The sequence below is a fragment of the Camelus dromedarius genome, chromosome 14 (assembly GCF_036321535.1).
Source record: "Camelus dromedarius isolate mCamDro1 chromosome 14, mCamDro1.pat, whole genome shotgun sequence".
NCBI lineage: Eukaryota > Metazoa > Chordata > Mammalia > Artiodactyla > Camelidae > Camelus > Camelus dromedarius.
In genome coordinates this window covers 59,497,416-59,521,120 of record NC_087449.1, presented here as the reverse complement: position 1 = coordinate 59,521,120, position 23,705 = coordinate 59,497,416, and the positions used below count along the sequence as shown (strand labels likewise).

Here is a 23,705-nt window from a genome sequence, read left to right as displayed (position 1 = left end):
AGCCCTACGGAGGTTCTTCTGGGATTGATCTGCCATCATGATCTTCTCAGCCATGGCAGGGGGGAGGGTGCTGGCTCAGGCAGTGTCTGGCACACATCTGGCACAGTGGGGCCTGAATCTCGGGCAGATCCTGCCTGGGGGTCTGCTGCAGGGTGGTGGCTGGGTTGGCATGGGTGAATCCTCCGTGTTCACAGGGATATGTACCTGTTCTCAGCTCCTAGGTGGTTCCGGATGAGACTGGCCAGAGACGTGTAATATGTGTGCATTCAGCTGCCCCAGGAGGGGCTGCTGGTTGAGTCTTTGTTGGGGGCAGTGCAACTCGAACCTTCGCTGGGGGCCCTGGGCCAGAGCACTTTGCTGGTCCCCTAAGTTCTCCTCCTGATGTGCTGCCCCTCAGGGGCCCTGTCCCATCAGCTCCCCATGAGTAGGGCCCTCATGGTCCCATCTGCTCACCTGAGCATTTCCCAGGCAGCCCAGGAGCCCAGCAGATGGGTAACTGGCTAGTGGCTGAGGTCTGAAGGTGCAAATCCCATAGGGGTTCAAGACACAGCCCTGCAGCCAGCTGGCCTGGGATCAAATCCCAGTTTCCCCATGTATTGACTGTGTGACCCTGAGCAATTTTCTTACCCTCTCTGTACTTCTGTTTCCTAATCTGTAAAATGGGGATGATAGTAGTTCCGCTCTCAGAGGGTTGTTGTAAAGGTTAAAGTAATTGTAGGAGTACAGGGCTTGGAATGGCTCTGGGCATTTAATTAAGCAGTTAATAAATGTTAGGCCTTGTGACGCACTCTCTCCTTGGGGGCACTGGGCAACCCGCGGAGCTGTTGCCTTTTTTCTGTGCCCAATGCCAGGCCCTAGATACCACCCACTCAGTACTGCTTTCGTGGATGAGTGAGTACTTGGGCCAGGTCACCAGGGAGATATGAGAAATGGCAGCGTAGGGACCCCTGACTCCCATCGGAAGCCCCCTTTCTCCCTTCCTCCCTCCCTCCCTCTCTCCTGCTCATGTGTTCTCATTGCTACCGTGCCCCAGGCCTTGCAATGATGAACAATTCATGCTTTTGCTCACTGTGTCAAGGAGCATTAGCTGACGCTCCCCCCATCTAAGTTCAGGGCCACCCGCAGGAGTTCCCACGGGCCTCCAGGTCTCCCCCACAGAAGCACTGCCTGCTGTTTACTTTAGGTCCCCATTCAGTTCACCTTCCCCTGCTGGACTGTGGCTGTGTCTGTCTCTCTTAGCCCTGCGCCAGCCCAGCGGGCCCAGCCTGGTGCCCAGCACGCTGGAGATGCCTGATGGATAAGTGTTGAGGGTTGAGCCGCGCACGAGGCTCGGGGATCAGAGTGGAGCCGGGACAGCCCTGGCCCTGGAGAGCTCACGATCTGGTTGTTTATTCATGAACTGAGAGACAGCTGCTGGATGCCAGGAACGGTGCCTGGTGCTGAGGACACGAGAGGCAGAAGACGTGGCCCCCGCTCTGAAGAGGTTACAGTCTGCCCTGTCTCCCTCCTTCCTGCCCTCGCCCCCACTTCCTGTATTCCAGATGCTACCCCAGGTGGTGGAGGCACACGGGGAAGCAGGTTGTGATCTCTGTCCCCAGTCTAGTGGGGAGATCCGCGGAAACAAGTAGCCAGAGCATAATGCACTTTCTTTAGAGACTTGTAGCCTGGTATTTATCTGCCATGGAGACCAGTGGCAACAACTTTGGTCTTTGTATCCCTGTGACTAATAACAGTAACACTACCCTGCATCAACAAGCCAGTGCCTGCTCTGGATCCTCAAAGGAGTCGACCAGATGCCCCAAGAACAGAGGTTTTTCCACTTTGGCACAGTCGGCCCTTGAGCCGGATAGTTCTCTGTTGTGGGGCTGTGCTGTGCACTGTAGCATGTGCGTAGAATCCCTGGCCTTCACCCCCTACATGCCACTAACATCCCCCTCTCCCCCAGTTGTGACAACCAAAATGTCTCCAGACGTTGCCAAATGTCCCCAGGGGGACAAAGTCACCCCCGATTGAGAACCACTGCCTTAGATGGATCAGTAAAACCGTAATTGTGTAAATCAAGATGGAATGGAAAATTTGGAATCCAATACTCCCTCCAAAAAAAGCAAAAGAGGAAAAAAGTGCCCACAACATCCTGTCTTCCTTGGGTGCCTGCGGAATCTGGTTTGGCATAAAATGCAAATGTCCATTGGGAGGTGGGAGGGCCCTTGGAGGCCGGAGCAGTTGTGTGCCTTGGCCCAGGCCTCGCAGAGCCAGAGCCTCTGGCAAAATTAATGGGGCCATCGCCAGGTCTTATGTCCCCTCGCTCTGTGTGGTTACAATGGAGGGCAGGTCATCTAATGAGTACGTGGAGCACACGGGACCAGCATTGGTCCTGGGAGAGTTGGCTTGGAACATTTGTCCGCCTCAGTCTCAGTTAAGCCCTGGTGTCCTCCCTCACCTCATAGTGTGTGTCCTGGTTTGTAACGATGTATGGACTTGTGTAATTGTTTAGCGTCTGCCTCCCTGGGGCACTGTGGACTTCAGGAGGGCAGGAACCAAGTCTCCAGAACCTTGCATGGTACTTGGCATACAGTCATGCTCAATAAATATTTGTGGAACAATTAAGGGCTGTTGTTGGATGGATCCAGAGATAAAGACTGGCTTTTCTGCCCTCCCCTTGAGTGCTGTTAAGTCCCCAGAATGAGGCAGGGGGGCCTGGAGACCTCAGTTCTGACATTCATGGCACATGTGTGGAGGATGTGACCTTTATCTCTCACTTCCTGGTTTGCACCGTAAGGTGAAAGGAGATGGTGTCTCCGTACTCAGACCAAGACCTTGGCCACAGGACAGACGTCAGATGAACCTGGGAAAGGCTCAGCCGCGGCAGGGACTGTGCGGTGGTCCGTGCGTGCACCTGCCCCTCCGTCTAGCATTTTTAAGCACATGTTCGGTGTGCTGGCTGCTGGCAGGAAAGAGAGCCCTGGATTCTGCCTTCCCAGGCCTGTCTCTTTCCACAGGTCACTGGACGATGCTCCTGATGCGGTGTCAAGTGACAGTCGGGGGCAGGCTGGGGGTCCCTGTAAGTTTGCTGCCTGGAGAGGGGTCGCTGACCCTGAACTTAGCTGAGTACATTTGAGTTCAAGCAAGGAAATGGAGCATCCTGATATTTGCAACTCCCCCTAGGGCTGATTCTCCAGCCAGGGTGCTTTACGTAAGGGCCATATCTGCAGCCAGCTGCGAGGCCCCACCTCTGCCTGACCGCACGAATTCAGGCAACTGGAACATCTCCCTGGCACCAGGCGCTGAGTTTGGTCATTGACGCTGCGTTTCATACCAATTAAGAGAGCTCAGCATCACTGCCTCTTCCTGGGGTCCTCCCCTTTTCTGACTGTGACTCCTTCCCTGGAATCTTGACTTTAAAAGGGGCAGGAGGCCAGTGGAGGCTTTGGGGATCTCACATAGCTGAGTGTTAGCTTCAGGGCCAGGTCAGGCTGGTGGCTGTCCCAGAGCGTGGCAGTGGGCAGCCCTACCCCTGAGTCGGGGGCACTGTATGGTCAGGTGCTGCAGGAGAGGCTGTCCCCCTCTAACCTGGCTTTCACTGACCCAGAAAGGCTCCAGAGGGCAGTGATGGGGAGGGCTCTGAGACTGCTCAGCTCTACCTGGGACACCCCCCACCCCTCTTGTAGGCGGAGCTGCTGTTCAGTTAGAAGGAGATGGTCATTCACTCATTCGTTCATTCATTAAACAAACATTTATTGAGCACCTACTGTGTTTCAGGTTCTCAGGGAGGCATTTTATGTAAATTATGATCTTATTTAATGCTTATAACAACCCTATACATTGGGAATTCTTAAGAGTTTTCCTACGAAGGAGAGAACCAGGGATCAGAACAGTGAAATAACACCTTTGTGTCCCAGTGAGTAAGTGGAGAGCTGGAACCCAACCAGGTTTGATGGCAGAGCTTACTCTCCTAACAACCAAACCTGGGGCACGATGGTGGCAAAAATGGGGTACCCGAGGGACACACCCCACAGGACCAGAGACTGCTTCAGAGTGGGGGCACCCTGAGTGCTGTGGGCCCCCCATTTTCCGCTGGGCAGCTGGGTGTAGGCAGAGGTGGGCTCATAGCTCACAGCTCCTGGTGAGGTTTCAGTGCCAAGGGCAGAAGGACTGTGAGGAGGGAGGGTAGGAATTCTCTGTAGAACCTGCCTGTGGGCGGCATCCAGTTCCCCGGTCCCTCATGAGTCCAATTACAGGGTTGATGAGCACCGGTTCAGCTCTTGCCAAAACTGATAATAAAAGAGGACTGGTTCCCTGTGGGGTCATAGTCCAGGATCTGACTCCACCCAGAACAGCAGGATTCAAGGCAAATCTATTTCATGGTTGGAACCTCTACTCTCTCCCCACAGCCCCTCCAGCCCACTCTCCTCTGCCTGCTTCCCAGAACCCAAGGCAGCATCTTCTCAGAGGTGTGAGGTTAATTGCAAGAGAACGGGCTGGATCCCTTGGCCTGTAGAGGGAGAGGCAGTCAGGTACAGGGGAGACTGGACCGACCTCTCCACCTGGGGCTTACTCATGGATCTGCCCTTGATAAACTTCTGGACTGTGGACAAATCTCTCTACCTCTCTGAGCCTCAGTTTCCTCCTTTGTAAATTGGATGCCCCACCCCTTTGTCCCCCTTTGGAGGACAGGCATTTCTGTCCCTCCCTTGCAGGTGCTGAGGACGGGGAGCAGCTGGAATGACACGTCTTCCCTGGGCGAGGGTGCCACGTTGTTAAGGGGGTGGTTTGATCTTAAGTACTAGGCCTCGGGGCTGAGGCCTCTGGGTCCCCAAGGGCTCCACGCAGGGCTTGCGTTTCAGGAGACCTCAGATGCTGCCCAGCCAGCTTGCCCAGCCAGCTTGCCCAGCCTTAGCTGAGTGGGCTGAGCTATTTTTAGCTTGAGTTTTGCAAAGGTTATTTCTTTCTGCCCAGATCTCTCTTGTGGGACCCAGTGGATGGCCCCCTCCCTGACAGAGGCAGAGCTTCAGCCAGAAGAAGAGACTGGAGCCAGACTGAACCCTTGTGGGCTTTGAAAGGGAAGCCGTCTCCACTCTCTGTGGCCTGCCAGCTAGGGGTTCCTTCCCTGGAAATGTGGGTGTGTGCCAAGGTCCCTCACCTGCCCGAGCAGGAGAGACAGTGGTGCACCTGCCTGCCAGAGCGGCCAAGTGTGGCAGCCGCTGGGGCTTTGGGGTCTTGTCCCCTCTCCTGGACACATGCTTCTGACTCGCCAGAGCAAGAATGTGGTCTTTTGGGGAGCGAGCTTGTGAAATAGTCCAAGTCCTTCCTCCCACCGTGCCCTGCCCCTCTTCTGATCACACCCTGGCAGGGGCCCCAGACCTCCTCCCAAACTGGTTTGGGGGAACCGCCTCTTGGACCGCTCGGCAGTGACTCTGTGAAGTGCTTCTGGGAGGAGCCGTCCTGGATGCAGGCTGACTTCAGACAGTAGGAGGCACAGCCCCAGGACTGAGGGACCCCCCCACCCGGGCCCTAGCCGCCTTCTCCCCTCCGCTGCTGGTGGGGGTGGGACTGACCCTGGGGCTGTTGTGAACTAGCATCTCTTCGTTCATTCAGCACGTGTGTGTTGAGGTCTGCTGTGTGCCAGGCACTGTTCCATGGCTGTGGATGGAGCAATAAACTTAAGTGACAATGTCTACATTCTGATAGGAGGAAACCGGTATAAACAACTAAAATATACAGATGCCCACGGGTGTTAAATGCTACGAGGACAGGGAAAACAGGATCAGCAGGAGAGTGATGGTGATACGTGTGTGTTGTTCTGAAGAGGGTGGTTGGAAAAGGCCTCTCTGACATAGTGACCTCTGAGCAGAGCCCTGAAGGAGGCGAGGGAGCCATCTATATGTGTATCTGGGGGAAGATTATTCCAGGTGGCGGAAACAGCAAGTGCAAAGGCCCTGAGGTAGGGCATTTGAGGAACTGCATGGTGGGTGGTCGTTGTGACTAGAGTAGAAAAGCTGTGGGGAGAGAGGTGGGATCTGAAGTCAGGGAGGTCGTGAGGGGACCGCATCTTGTAGGGCCGTGTAGGCAAAGGTGAGGCCCCTGGTTTCCACTGTGGATGAGGTAGGTGGCACAGTCCTTGCTGTCCTTTTCTGGTTTCTGGGTGTGTGTGCAGTGGGGCCCCATCGCGTGGGCCACCCAGGATGCGGCTGATAATATGGGACCCTCCAACTGGCATTTTTTTGCCTGACCCTTCAGCCTGGGGCCTCCTGCCTGGACTGGATCGCTGGGGACAAAGGGGTTAATGTGCCTGGGGACTTGAAGGAGCAGGAGGAGGGGCTGGGGGCTGTTCTGGCAGCACCCCCTTCCCCCGGGGTCCAGCAGCTTCTCCAGGCTGGCTCTGGTTTCCTAGCAACAGCCCCCAGGGGTCCCTTCTGCCAGGAGCGGGTGGGCTCCTCTGCCCAGAGGCCTCCTTTGGGGTTGGGGGTGGGGATCCTCTCCTGACCTGTTCTGCCAGGGATCATTGACCAAGGGCTTACCTAAGGGGTCAGTGGGGGTCTCGAGAGGGGACGCCTACTCTAGGCAGGGACAGAGCTGCCATTGTCTGAGGCTTCAGCCATCGGCCAGCCTCACCCCTGCCCGCAGCAGGAGGGCCCTCCTCTCAGAGCCTCCCTCCCCCTTCCCACCTCAGGAAGCTCACTGAGTGGCCTGGCGCCTAGTGGGCAGTGAGAGGAGCTGGCCCTGTTGTCTGTCGGGCTCCCTCTGGGAGGCTGCTCCCCCCACTCACCTGTGCGCTCACCCACCACTTCTTTACCCAGGTGCTGGCACCCTGTGAGGACCAGCCTGAGGGTCCCTCCTGGCTGTCCCAGCTCACAGCCTAGGGACCCTGCTCAGCAGCTGCGTGGCCTTGGGAACGTCCCTCAGTCTTCCAAGCCTCGTGGTCCTCATCTGCTGTGGGAATTAGACAAGCAGTGACAAATACTCGGCGGGGGGTTTGGTGCCTGGCAGCGCTTAGAAGATGCCAGCTGTTATCATTTCAGTGACATTAATCTTGTGATCTCAAGGATGATGAGGGTCATGAAGGTCAGGGCTGGTATTCAGGTGGATGGTCAGCCCAGACTTAGTTGAGCAATCTGTAGAATGGAGCAACACTGTCCTCAAGGAATGGCAGGAGCTCTGGGAAGGGAACTAACATTTATTAAGAACCCAGTGGCATTGTCAGACCTCATTCCACTGACGTCTGCATCTGACCAATGAGGACAGGAAGCACAGAGACAGTGAGTAACTTCCTGAGGTCTCGCCACTGGAGAGCGGCAGATGGAGCATGTAAAGCTGGTCTCTCCAGCCCCAGGCTGAGCCCTGTCCAGGCATTTCGCCTCTCTCTTTCCAGAACTCTCAGTTCTGGATGTAATCCCCTTGCTATGGCTCTGCCTGTGTCTTTTTGCCTAAGGAGCCCCTGGAGCCATCCCCCTCCAGAGTCAGCAGCAGGGGGCCCTGTGCACTAAGGGACTCAGGGCAGAGCTGCCACCCTGCACACAGGGGCTGCAGGTCCCTCTTCTTGGCCAGACTCTCCATCCAGCTTGCAGCTCCTCCTCTTCCTCCTGGTCCTGGTCTTTCTGGGCAGGGCAGAGGATACCTGGGGGGCTAAGGTTCCCAACTGGGCCCGTGCCCCTCCTTCCCCTGGATTGGAAGCCCCGTACCCGCAGCCACCCCAGGCCCAGGGACACCCCAGCCTCAGAGGTTCCTCAGTGAGTGGATCCTAAGCAGATGAAGTTTTCAGGCTCTTGGGGTCTCAGCCTCTGGGCTTAATTCGGTGGAGCCCAGCAGCTGTGGTCTGGCCTGTGAGCTAGTGCTCCAGACACAGACGGAAAGCTCAGTCTAGGGAGGGAGACAGTTCTCATAGGCGCTGTGGGTGTCCCTGCATCACCTGTGTCTTTGAAAATAGACTTTCTCCAGCTGCACCCATGAGCTGCTGAATCAGAATCGTGGACCTGGGACTTATGTATTTTTTAAACCAGGCTTGGCAACCATTGCATGAGATGGGTCTAGGGAGGCCTCACAGAGAAGAGGGGTCTGGGTTTTGAGGGTTGAGTAGGAGTTGGCTTGCTGGTTCTAAGAGAGAGAGAGAGAACTCTCGGCGGAGGGAACAAACAGCCTGAGCAAAGGCCCAGAGATACAGAGTAGATCTGCGCAGTGATGGGCCTGAAGCCCTTCGTGAGGGCTGGAGCAGTCAGGCCAGGCGGGGGAGCTGCTGAGACCAGAAGCCGATGGGGAGGTGGAGGGTTGAGTCAGTGAGGGCCTTGCTTAGGCCCTGCACTTCATTCCCAAGGTGGCGAGGAAGCGTCCGAAGGTGTGCGTTGTGGAAGAGTCACTGCAGCAGCAGAGGTGGGGATGGGTTGGCCAGGCACACGTCTGACAAGGGCTGAGAGTGAGAGAGGCCTCTCGGAGGGTATCGATCGTTCCACGAGGATCTTGGGTCCTGACCAGCCCACACCTCTGGGTTGCCCCCATCCCGTACTTTTTTCCTGGCTTGCAGGAGATGGACATGGTGCCTCTGAGGTCTGAGTCGGAGTTGGATGCCTGGACCAGAAGCTGTTCCTTGTTTTCCTCTGTGCAGGATGGGGCGGCATTTATGCTTCCTCTAGCCAGGCTGCCCGACTTGAGTGGGCCAGCACCTGTGCTCCCCCACCTTCTGGGACCGCCTGCCTGCCTGGACCCCTGCCCACCCTCCCCTCCCCAGCCTTCCCTGTCCTCAGACTCCTAGCCTGCCTTGGGCAGCTTCCCTGACTTTCAGGAGCCTTCCCAGTATATTTCTCCAGGCCTCATTCCAGGGGAATTGATGGGACCACTCAACTAAGTGGGAGGTGGGAGGTGGGAGGTGGCCCAGGAAGGAGTGCGCCTCGTGGCCAGGTGAGGCTTGCCAGCTGGAAGAGGGTTTCTTGCTGGGCCTCTGGGCTGGATGGACCTTGAACTCTAGAGGAAGGGGGAACTGATAAGCACTTGATTAAATCAGAGCCAGGAAGACACCTGCTGTGGTGAGCAGGACTGCCGATGAGGGGAGGGGAGGGAAGGGCCGATTCTGGCTGCTCTTGGGTGGTCCTGGTCACTGAACTTGACCTTCTGGGGCACACCTGGAACTGGGGACTCCCTCCCTCGCTCCTTTGCTCCTAGCCCTGTCTGATTGGGTTTGAGACGCACAGCTTCCTGTCAGCCATTCTCTGCCGTGTAGTGGGAAGAGCACTGTTCAGGGGTTCTGCCTGCCGCCCAGGCTTGGCGGTCATTTTTAGAGAGATGAGCCCCAAGAGAAGAAAGTCTCCCACCACCCACGTGGAGTGCTGCTAACATCGCTGTGACAACTGTGGCCGCTGCACGCTGAGATCTTGCTGTGCGGGAAGCAGCCGCATGCACCACAGCACAGGACCCCTGCGAGGCGGGCGCTGGGGAGAAGGATGTCAATAGTTACAGCGACAAGTGGCAGAGCTGGGATTTGAACTCAGATCTAGCGACAGATCCCACGCTTTCAGCCCCTGCCGTGGCGTCAAGTCCCTTCCCCTCCTTTGGACTCACTTTCCACATCCGCAAAGCAGGAGCAGCGCTGCCGTGCAGCTGCTGTCTGGTCTGACCTTTTGCTTTCGTTCTCTTTTTCAAAACGAGAACCCTTATTTCCATCTTCCCTCCTTATGCCGCCCACTGTAGAAGATCAGCAAAATTCAGAAAAATTGAAAGAAGGTCAAAAGAAAATCTCCTGCAACCCTGCCACCCAAGCAAACACTGTTCCTATTCCTCGGTGAGTTTCCTCCGGTCCTTTTCCTCTCGGCACTTTAAAAACACAGTCGGAAGTAGAGTGTAGAGAGTTCTGTGCTCAGCTGGTCCTCTCTTGGTTTTCAGTCGACTCCTCCACCAGCCAGTCTGCCTCTTTTGCCAGAGACCGCCGTGGCAGGAAGGTTCCGGAAGAGAGAGACTTATTTCTGAAGCACCACACTGCATTTCCTCTGGCTCAGACTCCCACCGTGAAAGCCTCCAGACCATGCAAGCCTCAAGGAAGACATTAAAAAAACAATAAAAAAGGAAATAGCTGAGCAACCCCACCTGTTTGCTTAGCGAGTTCATACCTATGCCCTGGCTCCTGGCTGGAGCAGCCCAGGGCATCATGTGGGTGGGTGCTGTCAGGCCCACTTTACAGAGATCTAGCCCCAAGCTCCGAGAGGCGGAGGGGAGAGGGCGAGACATAGCCCAGCCTGCAGGTGGACCAGGCTGCCCTCAGATCCCCATAGCTTGAAACCCTGGGGGTTCCTCTTTGAGCATCCACCAGGGTCTCTTACACTCCTGGGATGTGGAATCCAGACACGTGGTCCCATTTGCTGTTTCCCATTTTGGTAGTAACATGGCAAGGACCGGCATCTTGGCACTGGCCAAGCCTGCTGGGGCTTTGTGGTTGATCTCATGGATGCCCTTGGGAGTCCTGTGGGCCAGGTAGCAGGACCCCCATTTAACAGATGAGGACACTGAGGCTCGGAGATTCAGCCTGGGTCTCTGTCTCCCAAGGTGGAGCCTGGGCATTGTTTCTTGTCTTATCGCAGAAAGAATTCAGAGATGGAACGTGGACGTTAAGAAATTGAAGCAGGGATTTATTAAGGGATAGACTGCACACTGTCGAGGGGAGAGTGGGCAGGCTCAGGTGAGCAGCTGTGCTGAGTTTCTTGGCAAGTTAGCTACAGAGAGTGTAAAATGAATGGGCAGAATATTCATTGGGGAGGGAAGGGTTTGGGGTCGTATTCCCTGATTTTCATCCTAGTTCCACCTTCCTGAGGGGAGGAGGGATTTTTGTCTTTATTTAGTCTGGACTGGAAGTGTCATGGCATTGGTGCATGATGGGTACTTCTAATCTGCAAGGCTAATTTTATTGTAATGAGGGCATAATGAGCAAAAGGTTACATTCAGATACTGGAGATTCCTGCCTTTTCTCACCTTTCTTTGTCTGCCTCCAGGACATTTGTCACCCCAAAATGTGTGATCTCTTATCAGAGGGGCAGGGTCCTGCTTTACTCTGTCCACTCAAGGACCCTCATTGTTCACATGATGTATGGTTTCCTGCCCTCCCATTTTTTGCCCAATTCCTGCCATTTGGCCTGGATCTCCCATTCTCTGCTCATATCTTGTTATCTGCCTGCTCTAACAGTCATCAGAGCCTGTGCCCTGGGTGTTGACAGCTGTAGACTAGTGTGTCCCAGGGACCCTTTCAAGAGCTTTACTTGTATTAACTCTTAGTTAAAAACAAACAAACCAACCAACAAAAAACTCTGTGAGGTGGATACTTTTAAACCCCCATTTTGCAGATGAGTAAACTGAGGCCCAGAGATGGGGGTTCAGTAACTCATCCAAGGTATTATAGCTACTGAGTGGTGGGACCTAGGTGGTATCAGGTAGCCCTGAACTCTTTCCTCACTGTTGTGCCATTAGGCTCTCTAGCAGGGGCATTGGGCTGCTCTGAGCCATCCCTACTCCCTCGCTCATATCCTTCTAAGACGTGGGGCGTATGTGTACAAAACAGTGGCCACAGGCCTGTGGGTGTGCATGGGACTTGCTGACCTGTGTCCTTGCCTGGGGACCTCACTACCCCAGATTAGTCTGCAGCAGATGCCTCCCAGATTCCAGCCCTGAAGTCCAGGGAGGCCGTGTGATTAAAGGAGTGAGACTAGGGTTTGAGGTCAATGCTCCCAGGTTGAACCCTGGTGTTGTCAACTTATTCCCTTGCCTCTGTGACCTTGGGCAAATCGTTACTTCTCTAAGCCTTGGTTTCCTCATTTACTAATTAATAATAATAATAATAATAATAATAATAATAATAATAATAATAATAATAATAATAATAATGCAAATAAAGCTTCTGACTCCTTAAGTATTCGTATCTCTCTTCCTTTCTGGGGAAAGCTTTGGGCTTGGAGGTGAGGGCAGGAATTATCCCTGAAGATGAGGAAAAACAGGAGGACATTGGACTTTCTGGCCTAAAGGGAAGGATGCTGGGTTTCTGCATGATCAGAAAATTGTGTTTAATGAGCAGGTTGCACAGAAGCCTGGGCTCGGTGCCTCCCTTTTTCTTCCTGCAAAATGGGTATAAGTCTCCTTGCTCCTTCTGAAGTGTTTCTGAGTGAGCCCACAGGGAGGACGGACCTGCAGAGGAACTGCTGTGCAGCTGCTGTTTGATTTTTCAGCTTGCAAAGGGATTTGCAGACATTTTAGTTTGCTTTCCTCAACCCTTTGCTGAGAGTTTTCGGTGTGAGGCTAAAAGGCACAGACACACACTTAGTGGAGAGCAATTTTGCATTCAGTGAAAGTGAAAAATGTAATTCTCTCAATTACCCAGCAGATCCTTGTCTAGGAATGTACCTCACAGGTTCACGCATCCATTTGCTCAAGGCCCTGTGAATGGAGGATGGTTTATAACACCAAAGCCCGGAAACAACCTCAGTGTGCTGATAGGGATGATGTCAGTTACGGTATATCCTACTCCCCAGAATATTATGCAGCCATTAAAAAGTGAGATTAATTTCTAAGTACTGTTCTGAAATTATCACAGAGATTGTTTGTTTTTGATGGACGTACTGGGGATTGAACCATGCACTCTACCACTGAGCTATTCCCACCCTGCAGACCATGGAGATTCTTAAGCAAAAAAAGGTGGTTACAGCACAGTGGGTGGAGGGTGCTTCCTCCTGTATAGAACAAGGTGGATATACAGGTATACAAGCCGGGACATACATGGCATAGTTCTGGAAAGACTGATAAGAAACCAGTAATGGTGGTCACTCTTGGGGTATTTGGGAGACTTACTTTTTGTTGTACACCCTGTGTATTGTTTGGAATTTGAGAGACAGCAGAGCACAGTGGTTACTTAATGAGCACACACTGGGGCCCATGGCCTGAGTTCATACCCTGGCTTTGCCGCTTGCTAGCTGTGTGATCTCAGGCCATTTACTTAACCACTCTGGGCCTCACTTTCTTATAATTTGGATTAATAGATGTTCATGTTTGTAAAGTACTTAGAATAGTGTCTGAGATACAGGAGGCACTGCATGGATGTTTGCTGTTATTAATTAACTGCCACTTACATGCATTCTGTTTTTATTGAGGAAGCCAGCTAATAAAAATAAAGGCTTTAGAATTGAAAAGGAAAACAGGTGCGCAGCCAGTTTGTGGTAGGGGCTGATTAGAAAGGAGGTCTCTGTGCTTTCTCTCCTTCCCAGGGAAATCTAGCAGGACCACCTCTCGCTCAGAATTGGGGTGTGAATAGGGAGTAGGGAGAACCCTTTCCCTCACTGCTTGGCAGGGGACATCTGGCAAGGTTGGTCCCAGGGCCCAGGAAGCCCAGTGGAGGCACTGGCCTCTTGGTTGCAGGAGCCTCCACTGCGAGGCCAGGAGAGGCTGCTCTGAGCATTTGGTCTTCTGCCCCCATCTCGAGCCATCTGCCTCTCTGCTGCTCTGTTCCTCCCTCACACCCACGTGCCATGGCCTGGTGGCCCCTTCCCAGCGGCCAACCTTGTGTGGGCAGCACAGGGAGAGACAAGGAGTGATTGGCCTTCAGTGGGGCTGTGGGGGCGGGGGCAGTGAGAGGGGCTGGACCTGAGGGCACCTGTGGTTGCTGGGCAACCAGGAGGAGGAAATGTCCTGGCCACGTGTGATCCAGCCTCTGGAACCCGGGGGCTGATCCTGATCCTGGCCCCTGAGGCTGGAGCTTCACCTGTGAGACTGAGGGGACCCACCTGTAATTCTCGCTGGACCCACCAGGCTCCTGAGGATCCTTGGCATTGGGCAGAGGAAGGTCCGTGGCAGCAGGGCCTTCAGGGGAGATGGGTTATAGTTCTGCAGCTGCTGGTTTTTCTCTGGGTTAATGATTTATGAGGGTGGGGGCTGGGCCCTTTCTGGAACTGTCCTGTGCTCCCAAAGTTGTGTGAGAGCTGGTGGGCAGGTCGCAAGCCAGTGACCCCTCTCTGTGGCTGGAAACTTCGGCCTTGAACACCATCTAATTAGACTTCCGGCCTTCTTTCCACAGGCGAGCAGCTGGGACGGTGCGGGTCTGAGCTGCACCTTGTCGATGGCTTCCTCCCGTCCTCCACAGGCTGCCATAGGTATGGTACCCGGGTTCCTGCTCAGCTCGCCACTGAACAGGCCGCGAACATGGGGGCTGGCAGAGGGCCACTGGCTTTGGAGCAGGCGGACCCTGGGTGTGAATCCGGCCCTGCTGGTGGTGAGCTGTGTGCCCTTGGGCAAGTGACCTCACCCTTCCTCCCCCAACTCAGGGTCCTCGTCTACAACAGGGAAATAATAATTTCCTCCTTACAGCACAGGCTCCAGGCAAGCGTTGATTCTGCAGGTGTCTCCCTAGGAGATGAGCAGAGCCACTCTGGGGACTGAGGTGGGCTTGAGGGTAAAGCTTATGAATTGAGAATAGGGAGCTGGGTCCAAGGGGAAGGGGCTGGGCTGCCCATCACCACCTGCTAAGGTGCCAAGGTCAGGTCATCTGGCAGTGATGGGGTTGCCAGAGTTAGCAAAGAATAAAAAACAAAACAAAAAACAACAACCAAAAAACCCAAAAGCCAAAAGCCAACCCTCCCCCATACTTATGCTAAAAAAAAGTCTTGTCTTTTATCTGAAATTCAATTTGATGTCCTGTATTTTTATCTGGCCACCCTAACGGTGGGGCCTCGGACGCTGAAGGTAGAATCGAGGCCCTGCCCTGGAGGAGCTGGACACAAGGCCGCTTCTCTCACTGGGCCCAGCTTCTCGTCCTCTTGTTCTTTCTTTTTTTTCCTTTTAAAATAACATTTATTGGTTGTCTTTACCTTGATCATGAAAGCAATATATGCTCATAGAAAAATTGAAAAATACAAATATATATAAGAAATTAAGAGTAAGCCATAATTCTGCTCCCCAAAGCTGACTACTATTAAGCTACTATTAGTTTAGTTATGGGTTCTACTTTTTATATTTAACAAGATATCGTGAAACATTCCCCTATGTCACCAAATATTATTTGAAAACATTTTTGTTTTAGTGGCTGCACAGTTTGCCATCTTTTGGATTCACCAAGATTTGTGCAGCCCTCTCATTAATGTTAACAATCAGATTATTTCTAACTTCTTCACTGTCATACATAGCATTGAAATGACTACCCTCATAGCTCAGTCTGATTATTCTCATAGAAGAGAGTCTTAGGAGTGCTGACTGCTACATTTCATCAACATTTCAGGGCTCTTTATGCACGTTGCCAAATTATACTCTGCCAGCAGTATGCAGAAATGCCCACCTCCCCAAGCCCTGGGCTCCTGGAGAGTCCGTCTAACATTTAACTTTGCTTACTGCAGTCAGGTAGAGTAATGGTGATAAACTGTACAATAGCAGAGTTATCAATAATGTGGCGGCAGGCCGCAGGAAGAAATGCCGATTATGGAAGAGAGAGTAGCGAGGAGGCAAGGGGACACGTGGTTTCGTATCTCTATTGTCCTCTTGTTCTTTTCTGGGGGCAGCAGTTAGCAGAATGGTATTGAGCAAGGGCTGTTCCTCCAGCCCAGCCCCACCACTGCCCCTGTGAGCTCAGTTGAGTGACTTGGTGTCTCTCTGGCTCAGTTTCATCACCTACAAAACATGGGGCTGATGACACGCCCTCCTGTGTTGTTGCAAGGTTTAAATACAAGCAGGGCCCTGGCGTGTGGTAGCCAATCACTCGACGTGCGGGAGCTGTTATCACTGGGTGTTGGCGGGACGGGCTTCATGCACTCTGCTCTGAGCCCGAGGAGGAGACTCTTCCCCGCTGAGCCTCTGTGTTATTCTGCCACGAGTAGGGGGCCAGCATGGTGGGCCCACCTTCTCCATAGCATAGGGTGGCCTCCTGGGTCCTGGCCTCCTGGACTCGCTGGGATTGGCTCTCCCGAGGATGAGGCGTGTCCGGGAACAGCATGTGTGCTCAGCTCCCCTGCTGCCACCTGTCTAGATGGGTGGGAACGGCTCAGTTCGGCTCTCAATTATCCAGGGATGGGCCTCCCGAGTTTTCTTTCTGATAAGGAGCCCTGTCTAATTGCCCGGGTCACCGGATCCTGGGAACGGAGCCTTGGGGATCAGGGCATTTCCTGAGTCACGGCTGTGGCTGTGGGTCCCAGGATGCCCCCAGCGCACTGCCCATGCTGTTATAGGCACCCTGCACCCTTTCTCCCACACAGCAAGGGGCCAGACAGGCAAACTGTGAGCAAAGTTATTTTATGACGAAATCAATTCGGTTCCCTTCAGCAAACATTTGACAAACATTCATTGTTCTAGGTGTATCTGATATTGCAGGCTAGTGTCATCTGGTTGAACCGGGCTCTTTGCCACTTTCTGATCCTTTGAGAGCTTCGCATCATCTTAACAAATAAATTCAAATTCCCCCAAATGCCTCGTTAGCTGTCTTTTAACTCCGTCATCCTTGCTCATGTCTTCCCTTCCACCCCGCTGCTCCTTGTTTGTACTCTGCTCCTGCTGTGGCCTCAGCCTGGAATACCTCCCCCAACCTGAGCCTGTCAGACTGGTGCTCGCCCTTGAAAGCTCTGTGTGGGGGCAGCCTTGTGCCCAAAGCCATGGCGAGGCCCCAGCGAGCATAAGCCCCATCCTGTCTTTCAGCACCAGCTCAGTCTCTTGGGTTTTATGTTTTCCTCTTGTTGTATCTGCCTGCCTTACTCCAAAGTGAGCTCCTTACCATTAAGGAACAATGTCTTCTGCTTGGACCTCCTGGCCCAGGGGTTGCTGGGAACAATTCCTTGGATGCAGGCAGGACTGTGTTGATGGATGGGCTAACTGAGGCTGTTTGAACTCTTAAAGAGAGGCGATGCAGAAGTACCCAAAGTCCCTGGACACAGCCTGAGGGGCTGGGTCGCCTGGGGCTGGGCCTGGCCTGTGAAGAGGGAAGGCCTCTCCATCTCACCCAGGGTCAGGGGCTGGGCTGTGACTCAAGGCAATAATAATAGTAATAAGGATGGAGATAATGATGATACAATGACAGTGACCATGAGTAGAGTCATCATTGTAAGGAGAGCTGACATTTAGTGAGCACAGACCTCGCACTGGGTGCTTTCATGTGTGTTAATTCACTCCATCCTCCCAACAACCTTGTGAGGTAGTTACTATTATTGTCCTCATTCTGCAGATCAGGAAATGGCAGCTTGGAGGGCTGAATTTAACTTGACACTCACACAGCCAGTCAGTGGGAAAACTGGGAGTCTGAACCCAGGTGGTCTGACTGTGGCACGGTAGTGACTCTGTTGATACTGGCCATGGGCAAAGGGAACCCTCCCTTACTGTCTGCTGCGCAGATTCAAGTGGGCAGGACCACGGGCACTAAAGCCCCCTTGGCCAGGATAGGTCTGTATCTGGTAGCCTAGAAATAGTGGGCACAGACTTTGTCCCTTACTTAAGAATTTTTTAAAGTTTTAAAACTGTAACCCATAGTCCCAACAACACGTGTGTGTGTTCAACACTTATTGTGTGCCTACCATATGCTGGGCACAGTACCATATGCTGGGGATACGATCGTGAGTGAATCAGACAAGAATGCCCGCCCTCAGGGAGCTTATGTTCTAGTAGAGGAGACAGCCAGTAAAATAAATAAAACATACAACGTGTCACGTGCTGATAAGGGCCACAGGGGAAAATAAAGCAGGCAAGGCAGATAGGGAGCCTCAGGGTGTCACTGTGGGCAGTTGTGGCCGTGGCAGCCTCGCTGGGAGATGACATATGATAAAGACCTGAAGGAGGTGAGAACAGGGCGGAGACTTGAACTGAACATGCAAAGGTCCTGAGGCAGGAGCAGAGCTGGCACATTCACAGTCCTGCAAGGAGACTGGTGTGACTGGAGCTGAGTCAGCGAGGGGAGAACAGTTGAAGATTCTACACACATGCATGTTTGATTCTGTATAGATAAAGCTCTACAGATCCAAACCAGAATTGTTGAAAACAATATCAAAAGTAATACTAAATGTGATTTTATTACTATTATAATTAAACATTAAAAATATTTCAAGTAAACAATTCATAAACAAAACAAAATGCTGCCTGGGAACCCTGTAATTGATTTCATGAGAACTGTGATTTGAAAACTGCTGATTTGGCTTCTGACTCAACTCCTGGATTTCCTTTGTTAATTCATCATCACGAAGCCAAGTGTCCCCATCCAGGCCCAAGAGTTCAGGGGCTCAAGTGACTTCCAGGAGGCAGTAGGGCTTAGTGGAGAGTATAGAATGGGAACTAAGGCCAATCTGGGTTCAAATCCAGCTCCCCACTTATTGGCTGTATGCCTGTGGGTGCATCACTTCACCTCTCAAAACCTCTGTGGCCTCGTACAAAATGAGAGTGGTCGTGAGGCTTAAACAAGGAGCCACGTTGGGTGCATCTTAGCCAGAGTCTGTTTATCCTCGTCTGGGGAAGGAGCTTGTACCGCAGCCCACATCACTGCCCAGAGGAGTCCACCCCTGCCGATGTTGGCCTGTGGGGGCCCCGAAGCTCCCAGGAAGAGGGGCTGGACCCCTACCTCAGTGGCCTTGATCTGGTTGTCACCCGCCAGAGGAATCGGGGACGGACGGCAAGCTCTGGGTTCTGCTGCAGTCAAGCAGCTGAGGAAGGGGCTTCTTGAATTAGATACATTTGCAGCTAAAATGTTCTGCTCTGGAAGCCCCGGGTCACTGTGGGGGAGGGATGGGATCTTTCTAATCAGAGAGACTCCTAGAATCAGGTATGTCCATCTGTCCAGCTGTGGGTCTGTCCAGCTGTCTCTCTGCTCCATCCACCTCCCCACCCACTTATTTACTTATCCATCTGTGTACGCCTGCTGGGGCTGGGCCCACAGACGTGGACTAGACAGTCCTGACTTTGAGGATCTGGGGCTGGGAGGGGACAGTGATTACAACAGCAGATGTCATTGTGTAACACAGACACCAGGCACTATGCCAAGTGCTCCATCTACCCCAGCAGTTCTCAACCAGGGGCAGTTTTGTCCCCCAGGGGACATCTGGCAATGTCTGCAGACATTTTTGGTTGTCATAGCTGGAGGGTACATCGTGGGTACACATCCTGTAGTGCCCTCACCACAGAGACCGCGCAGCCCCAGTGTCAGAAGTGCTGAGGCTGAGAAACCCTGACCCACATCTCGGGTCATGTGCTTACCAGCCTTATGAGTAAGGTGCTGTTTTATTCTCCAGATTACAGAGGAAAAACCCAAAGTTCAGACAGGACCAGCTGGGCCCAAAGCTCATGCTATAAATTGTATGATGTGAGCTGTGACATGATTGCTCAGGGCAGCCCAGGGAGGTGTGGTCAGCTTTGCAGACTGAAAACCAGGCCACACTGTCCTTGGGTTTTGGAGCGGGTTTGCATGAGGTAGGAAGTTGGGCTTAATGAACACTTGAGGTGGCTCAGATTCTAGGAAAGAAGCCTCCTAGGGAAGGAGGCTGGGGGACTGCAGCTTGGTGAAATGGGTTGGAAGCGGAGGGCCTGTTACGCCTTTTAGCATAGAGAATCCATTTCTTCACTTGTTTAATGAAAGTTTCTGAGTTCTACATGTCAACTGGAAAAAAAAAAGGCACAACCTGAAAATTGAGAATTCTGTTTTATCTAACAGACTTACTGAGGACTTAAGTCCAGGAGACAGCCTCTCAGATAGCTCTGAGGGACCGCTCTGAAGAGGTCAGAGAGGAGCCGGGATATAAAGGAGTTTTTGCAACAAAATCCACGTAGTCAGAACATCAAAAGATTACTGGTAATTAAAGAAAATGGACACCTCAAGTTAATGAGTTTGGTGCTTTTCTGTGTATGGGAAGATACAAGAGTCTGGACTCATTGAAATCATTCCTTTGATACGCACCTTAGCTATCTGGGGCCAGTAGCCTGTTCTTTCCCATCCTGAGTCCCCTCAGGGTGCATGTTGCAGGGGTGGGGGGATGGGGCGGGGCTGCAGTGGCTGATGACCTGATGGCTGCAACATCCTTTGTTTACTGATATGGCAGGTGACATTCCTTATCCACATACCCCAGGCTGTTACACATTGTGCAGGAACAGATGAAGAAAACCAGAGGCTAAGACAGAGAAGAGATGTGGGCAGGGGGCCTCTGCTCCAGTCGAGGCTTGAGGGAGGTCAAGGCAGATCTGGCCATGAAGGGGATCTCCCAGGAGAGGGGAGCAGTGAGGGAGGGTGGGCAGACCTCCATGCTGGGAGTGTGGGGCCCCTATACCAGATAAAGCACAGCATACAGACCAAGCCCGTAATGTACAGACAGAAATGAACACGTGGAAATACACACGAAGGTGTGTGCCCCACATGCACGTGTGCAGATGCGTTAAAAGAAAATCCCATGCTTATAAAATAGGAAAATAGAAAACAAGAAGACGGAACACTCTTACATTCAAGTGCAGATGCAGACATGCTCACTTGGAAGATTGCTCCCTGCCCTCTGTCTACTGCCTACCTGCTAAGAGCCGCAACCTACTCCCTGGGCACATAGGGGGCCCAGGAGGGCCTCCTGGCCTGGGTGTGGGTTTAATCTTGTCTTTGGGACCTGCCCTCGCGCCCTCACTCAGAAGCTTAGCTGCTGCCCACTTCCCAGCCACCTCTCTTGACCAAACTCTGAGACCCTGCTGCCGGCTAACTCCTCCTCCCTTCCAGGAGATCGGCTGCTTCCTGGAGGCCCAAGCCCCTCCCCCGAGGCGGAGGATGACCCCGGAGAGACCTTTGAGTTTGACGACAGTGACGATGACGAGGACACCAGTGCTGGCCTGGGTGTCCCAGGCGCTCCTCCAGAGGAGGCAGACACCCCACTGATCCACTTGGACTCCGCCCCAGCCACTGGTAAGGTGTTCTGGGAGCCTGAGTTTTCCCATTTCCGGGCCTCCGGGCCTCTAGGGAGCTTAGGGCTGCGTGGAGGCTCTGGGCTCCCAGTGATGTCTCATGGCTCCTCTGCTGTCCCCAGAAAGCAGGATGGGAAGAGAGGCCATTGAGAAGAAGCCGCATTCCTTTGCTCCCCTTGGGAACTGGAGATTCCTAGCATTCCTGCAGCATCTGGTGCACTTTGGCATGTCATAAATTGGCGTGGCTGGCCCTCGCTTGTGCTTCAGCGACAGTGGCTGCTCAGGGCTTGTGTCTCTGAAGCTCCCCCTCCCCCTGCAGCTTCTCCCAGGGAATCACACTAGCCAGAGCAGCAGCTTCTCAGAGGCTCCCCCTTCAGTCTGCCCTGGGGGCAGGAGGGCCCTGATAAGGCCGGTGTTAAATCACAGCTTCTGGGCTCTTTGATTCTGTCATTGGGAGGGATTGGGGACTGGACTAGCAGGAACTTCCTGTAGGGCTGGGGACAAGGGGCTCCTTGAAGAGCTGGGGGTGGGGGGACAGGCCTAGAGCAAGCTGGCCAACTGGTTCTTGTCGGAGCTGGGATGTGGGCCGTGGGGGGTGGGGGCGGGGGCAGGGCAGGTAGGACAGGTAAGGGAGTTTAATGATAGGGGAGAAGGAGGCAGGAACGCAGCAGGCACCAGGCTGGCCAGGCCCTGTCTCTGGTTCCCCCAGGGAGGCTGGGAAAGGGGGTGGGGACAGGCTGAGTCCTTCAGGCCAGCCGCTGGCCTGACAGGCGCTGCCTCTGCTCTTCTCCCGCAGACCCAGATCCAGCGGCCGCACCGCCCCAGACGCAGTAAGTGAGCCTCATTCCTTTGCTTTGGCGGCTGGAAAAAGAGGAGAGACTGGGCAGGAGGTGTGGGAAAGGGTAGTGCTGCGGCCAGGAGGGCTCAGGACAGGTCTTTGGCTGAGGAGGAACACATTTCAGGATCCCTGGGCCGGAAGGAAGAGGTCAGTCCCTGAAACGTGTTGATTTTCCCTTTATTTTTCCCACAAGCCTATGAAATAGAAAGCAGGCCTGGGTCCAGATCCTGGCTCTGTCCCTTGCCAGCTGTGCGGCTTGAAGGAGTCACATAAACTCTCCAAAGTCAGTCTGTTCATATGCAAAATGGAAACAATAAAGTCCCCACTCCATGGGGTTGTGGCTGGGAATTAAACAGCTCTCTGGGGTTCCACCACGCAGTGCCATCGCCGTTTGTTTTGCCAGTACCATTCCTTTTCCCCTTCTGTGACTGTTGTTGGGGACTCTGCCCTACTCCACTGGGAGCCTGTCTGAGGCAGGGCAGCCGAATGGCTGAAAGTCTGAATGTTGGGGTGACTGCCTGCGTTGGACTCTGGGCTGGGCCCTGGCCGTGGGTCCTCGTGTAAGTCCCAGTCTTCTAGGCTTTGGCTTTCTCATCTGTAAGATGGGCCACTGCTTCCTGCCTAGACAACTGAAGAACTCTTGGGTAAGACCTAGCAGACATCTAACCAAGGCAGTTACCTTTAGATCTGTTCCCTCTGGGGTCTCCGGCAAATGGGATGACGCATTTGGGGGTTGGGGACCATGACAGCTGACGCCTTTCAGAGCTTTGCTCATTGCAGCTCACTGCCTGGCTTTGGGGACCTGGGTGTTTAGGGAGTCCTCTCCTAAGGGAAGCCTTAATGGTGGGTCTAGGCTCTGGGACTTATGGCCTGGGTGCCTGGGTCCTGAATTAAAATCCTGCCTGCACAGGTCGGGGGAGGGGTGTGTGAGCCTCCCTTGGCTTTCCTGGAGTGAGCTGCATCCGGTGGCGAATTCTCAGGCAGCTGGAGGTCTGAGAGATGCAGATGGTGGCCCTGGGTCCCTGGAGCCAAGGCCGTTCTGGACTCAAATCAGGAGTCCTGATTGGTACTTACCTGCCTGCTGGAGAGGGTGGGCCCCAGGAGGGCTTCTGCTGGGCCTGCCGCCATAATTAAGGCCAGCAGTTCGGGCCAGGCTCTCCACCTGATTAGGGACCTGAAATGAATCAGCGGTTCTGCACCTGGGCTGGGGAGTCCCGAGATGGTTGTGATCTCCCAGGGATTACGTCCCTGTAGGGTGGGCCTTGGCTGAGCAAATGAGCATAAATTCACTGATGGAGAGAGGGGAGTGCTGTCCACACCGGGAAGCCACTGAGCAGGGTCAGGCGTGGGAAACAATGTGGGTGGGCATCGAGCAAGTGCACCCCTATCAGGAGTCTGGCTCTCGGATCTCTTGGGCCACCCTCCTGGAGAACCTCATTCCCTGACCTCAGGGTGAGGGGTGCAGGAGCCTGTGCCGTCTCTGCCTGCCTTCTCTCTGTGTATCCTGGGGACCTGGTGACTGTAGCCAGATCGTGTGTCTGGCTGGTGCCACACTGAGGCTTTGTCACAGTGGCCCCGAGCTGGTGCTGGACCCTGTCAGGATAGCTCAGTGTGGGCCAGTGTGGATCTGAGCTGCTTGTGAAGCTCCCCGAGCCCCAGTTTCCTCATCTGTAAGAGGGAAATAATATCTACCTCTAACGGTTATGAGGAGTAAGTGAGGCTGGTCGAGGGAAGCACTAAACACCCACATCATGTTTGCTTCTGCTCCCACCACCCGGTCGGTTTGGTTTCCACTGTGGTGGGGCTGAAGATGGCGGGCCCAGCGCCTCTGACTCCTAGGCGGGGCCTGGCTGCCAGGCCCGCGTCTCACCGCCAACAGGTGCAAATAAGCATCAGCTTCTGAGTTCGCTTAGAGGGGCGTTGCTGTGACGTGGGCCCGTTGCAGAACATGAGCATAGCAGGGGTCCCAAGAGACCTCCATTCCAGCCCCTTAATGTTACAGATGGAGAAACTGAGATGCTGGCGG

At 53.7% G+C, this 23,705-nt stretch overlaps 1 protein-coding gene across 4 annotated transcripts in view; it reads left to right on the top strand.

The window, feature by feature from the left end:
* Positions 1 to 23,705, top strand: part of ARHGEF10L (Rho guanine nucleotide exchange factor 10 like) — a 150,799-nt gene that overhangs the window by 35,673 nt on the left and 91,421 nt on the right. For 3 of the 4 annotated variants that reach the window (XM_064493999.1, XM_031464188.2, XM_064494000.1), the window contains exons 2-4: positions 14,030 to 14,105; positions 20,660 to 20,842; positions 21,638 to 21,671. In XM_064493999.1, coding sequence (XP_064350069.1) covers positions 14,072 to 14,105; positions 20,660 to 20,842; positions 21,638 to 21,671 — 251 coding nt within the window. In that variant the 5' untranslated portion in view covers positions 14,030 to 14,071. Of the gene's footprint in view, positions 1 to 13,616; positions 13,799 to 14,029; positions 14,106 to 20,659; positions 20,843 to 21,637; positions 21,672 to 23,705 lie in introns of those variants that run through there. The other variant, XM_064494001.1, reaches the window with a different exon arrangement.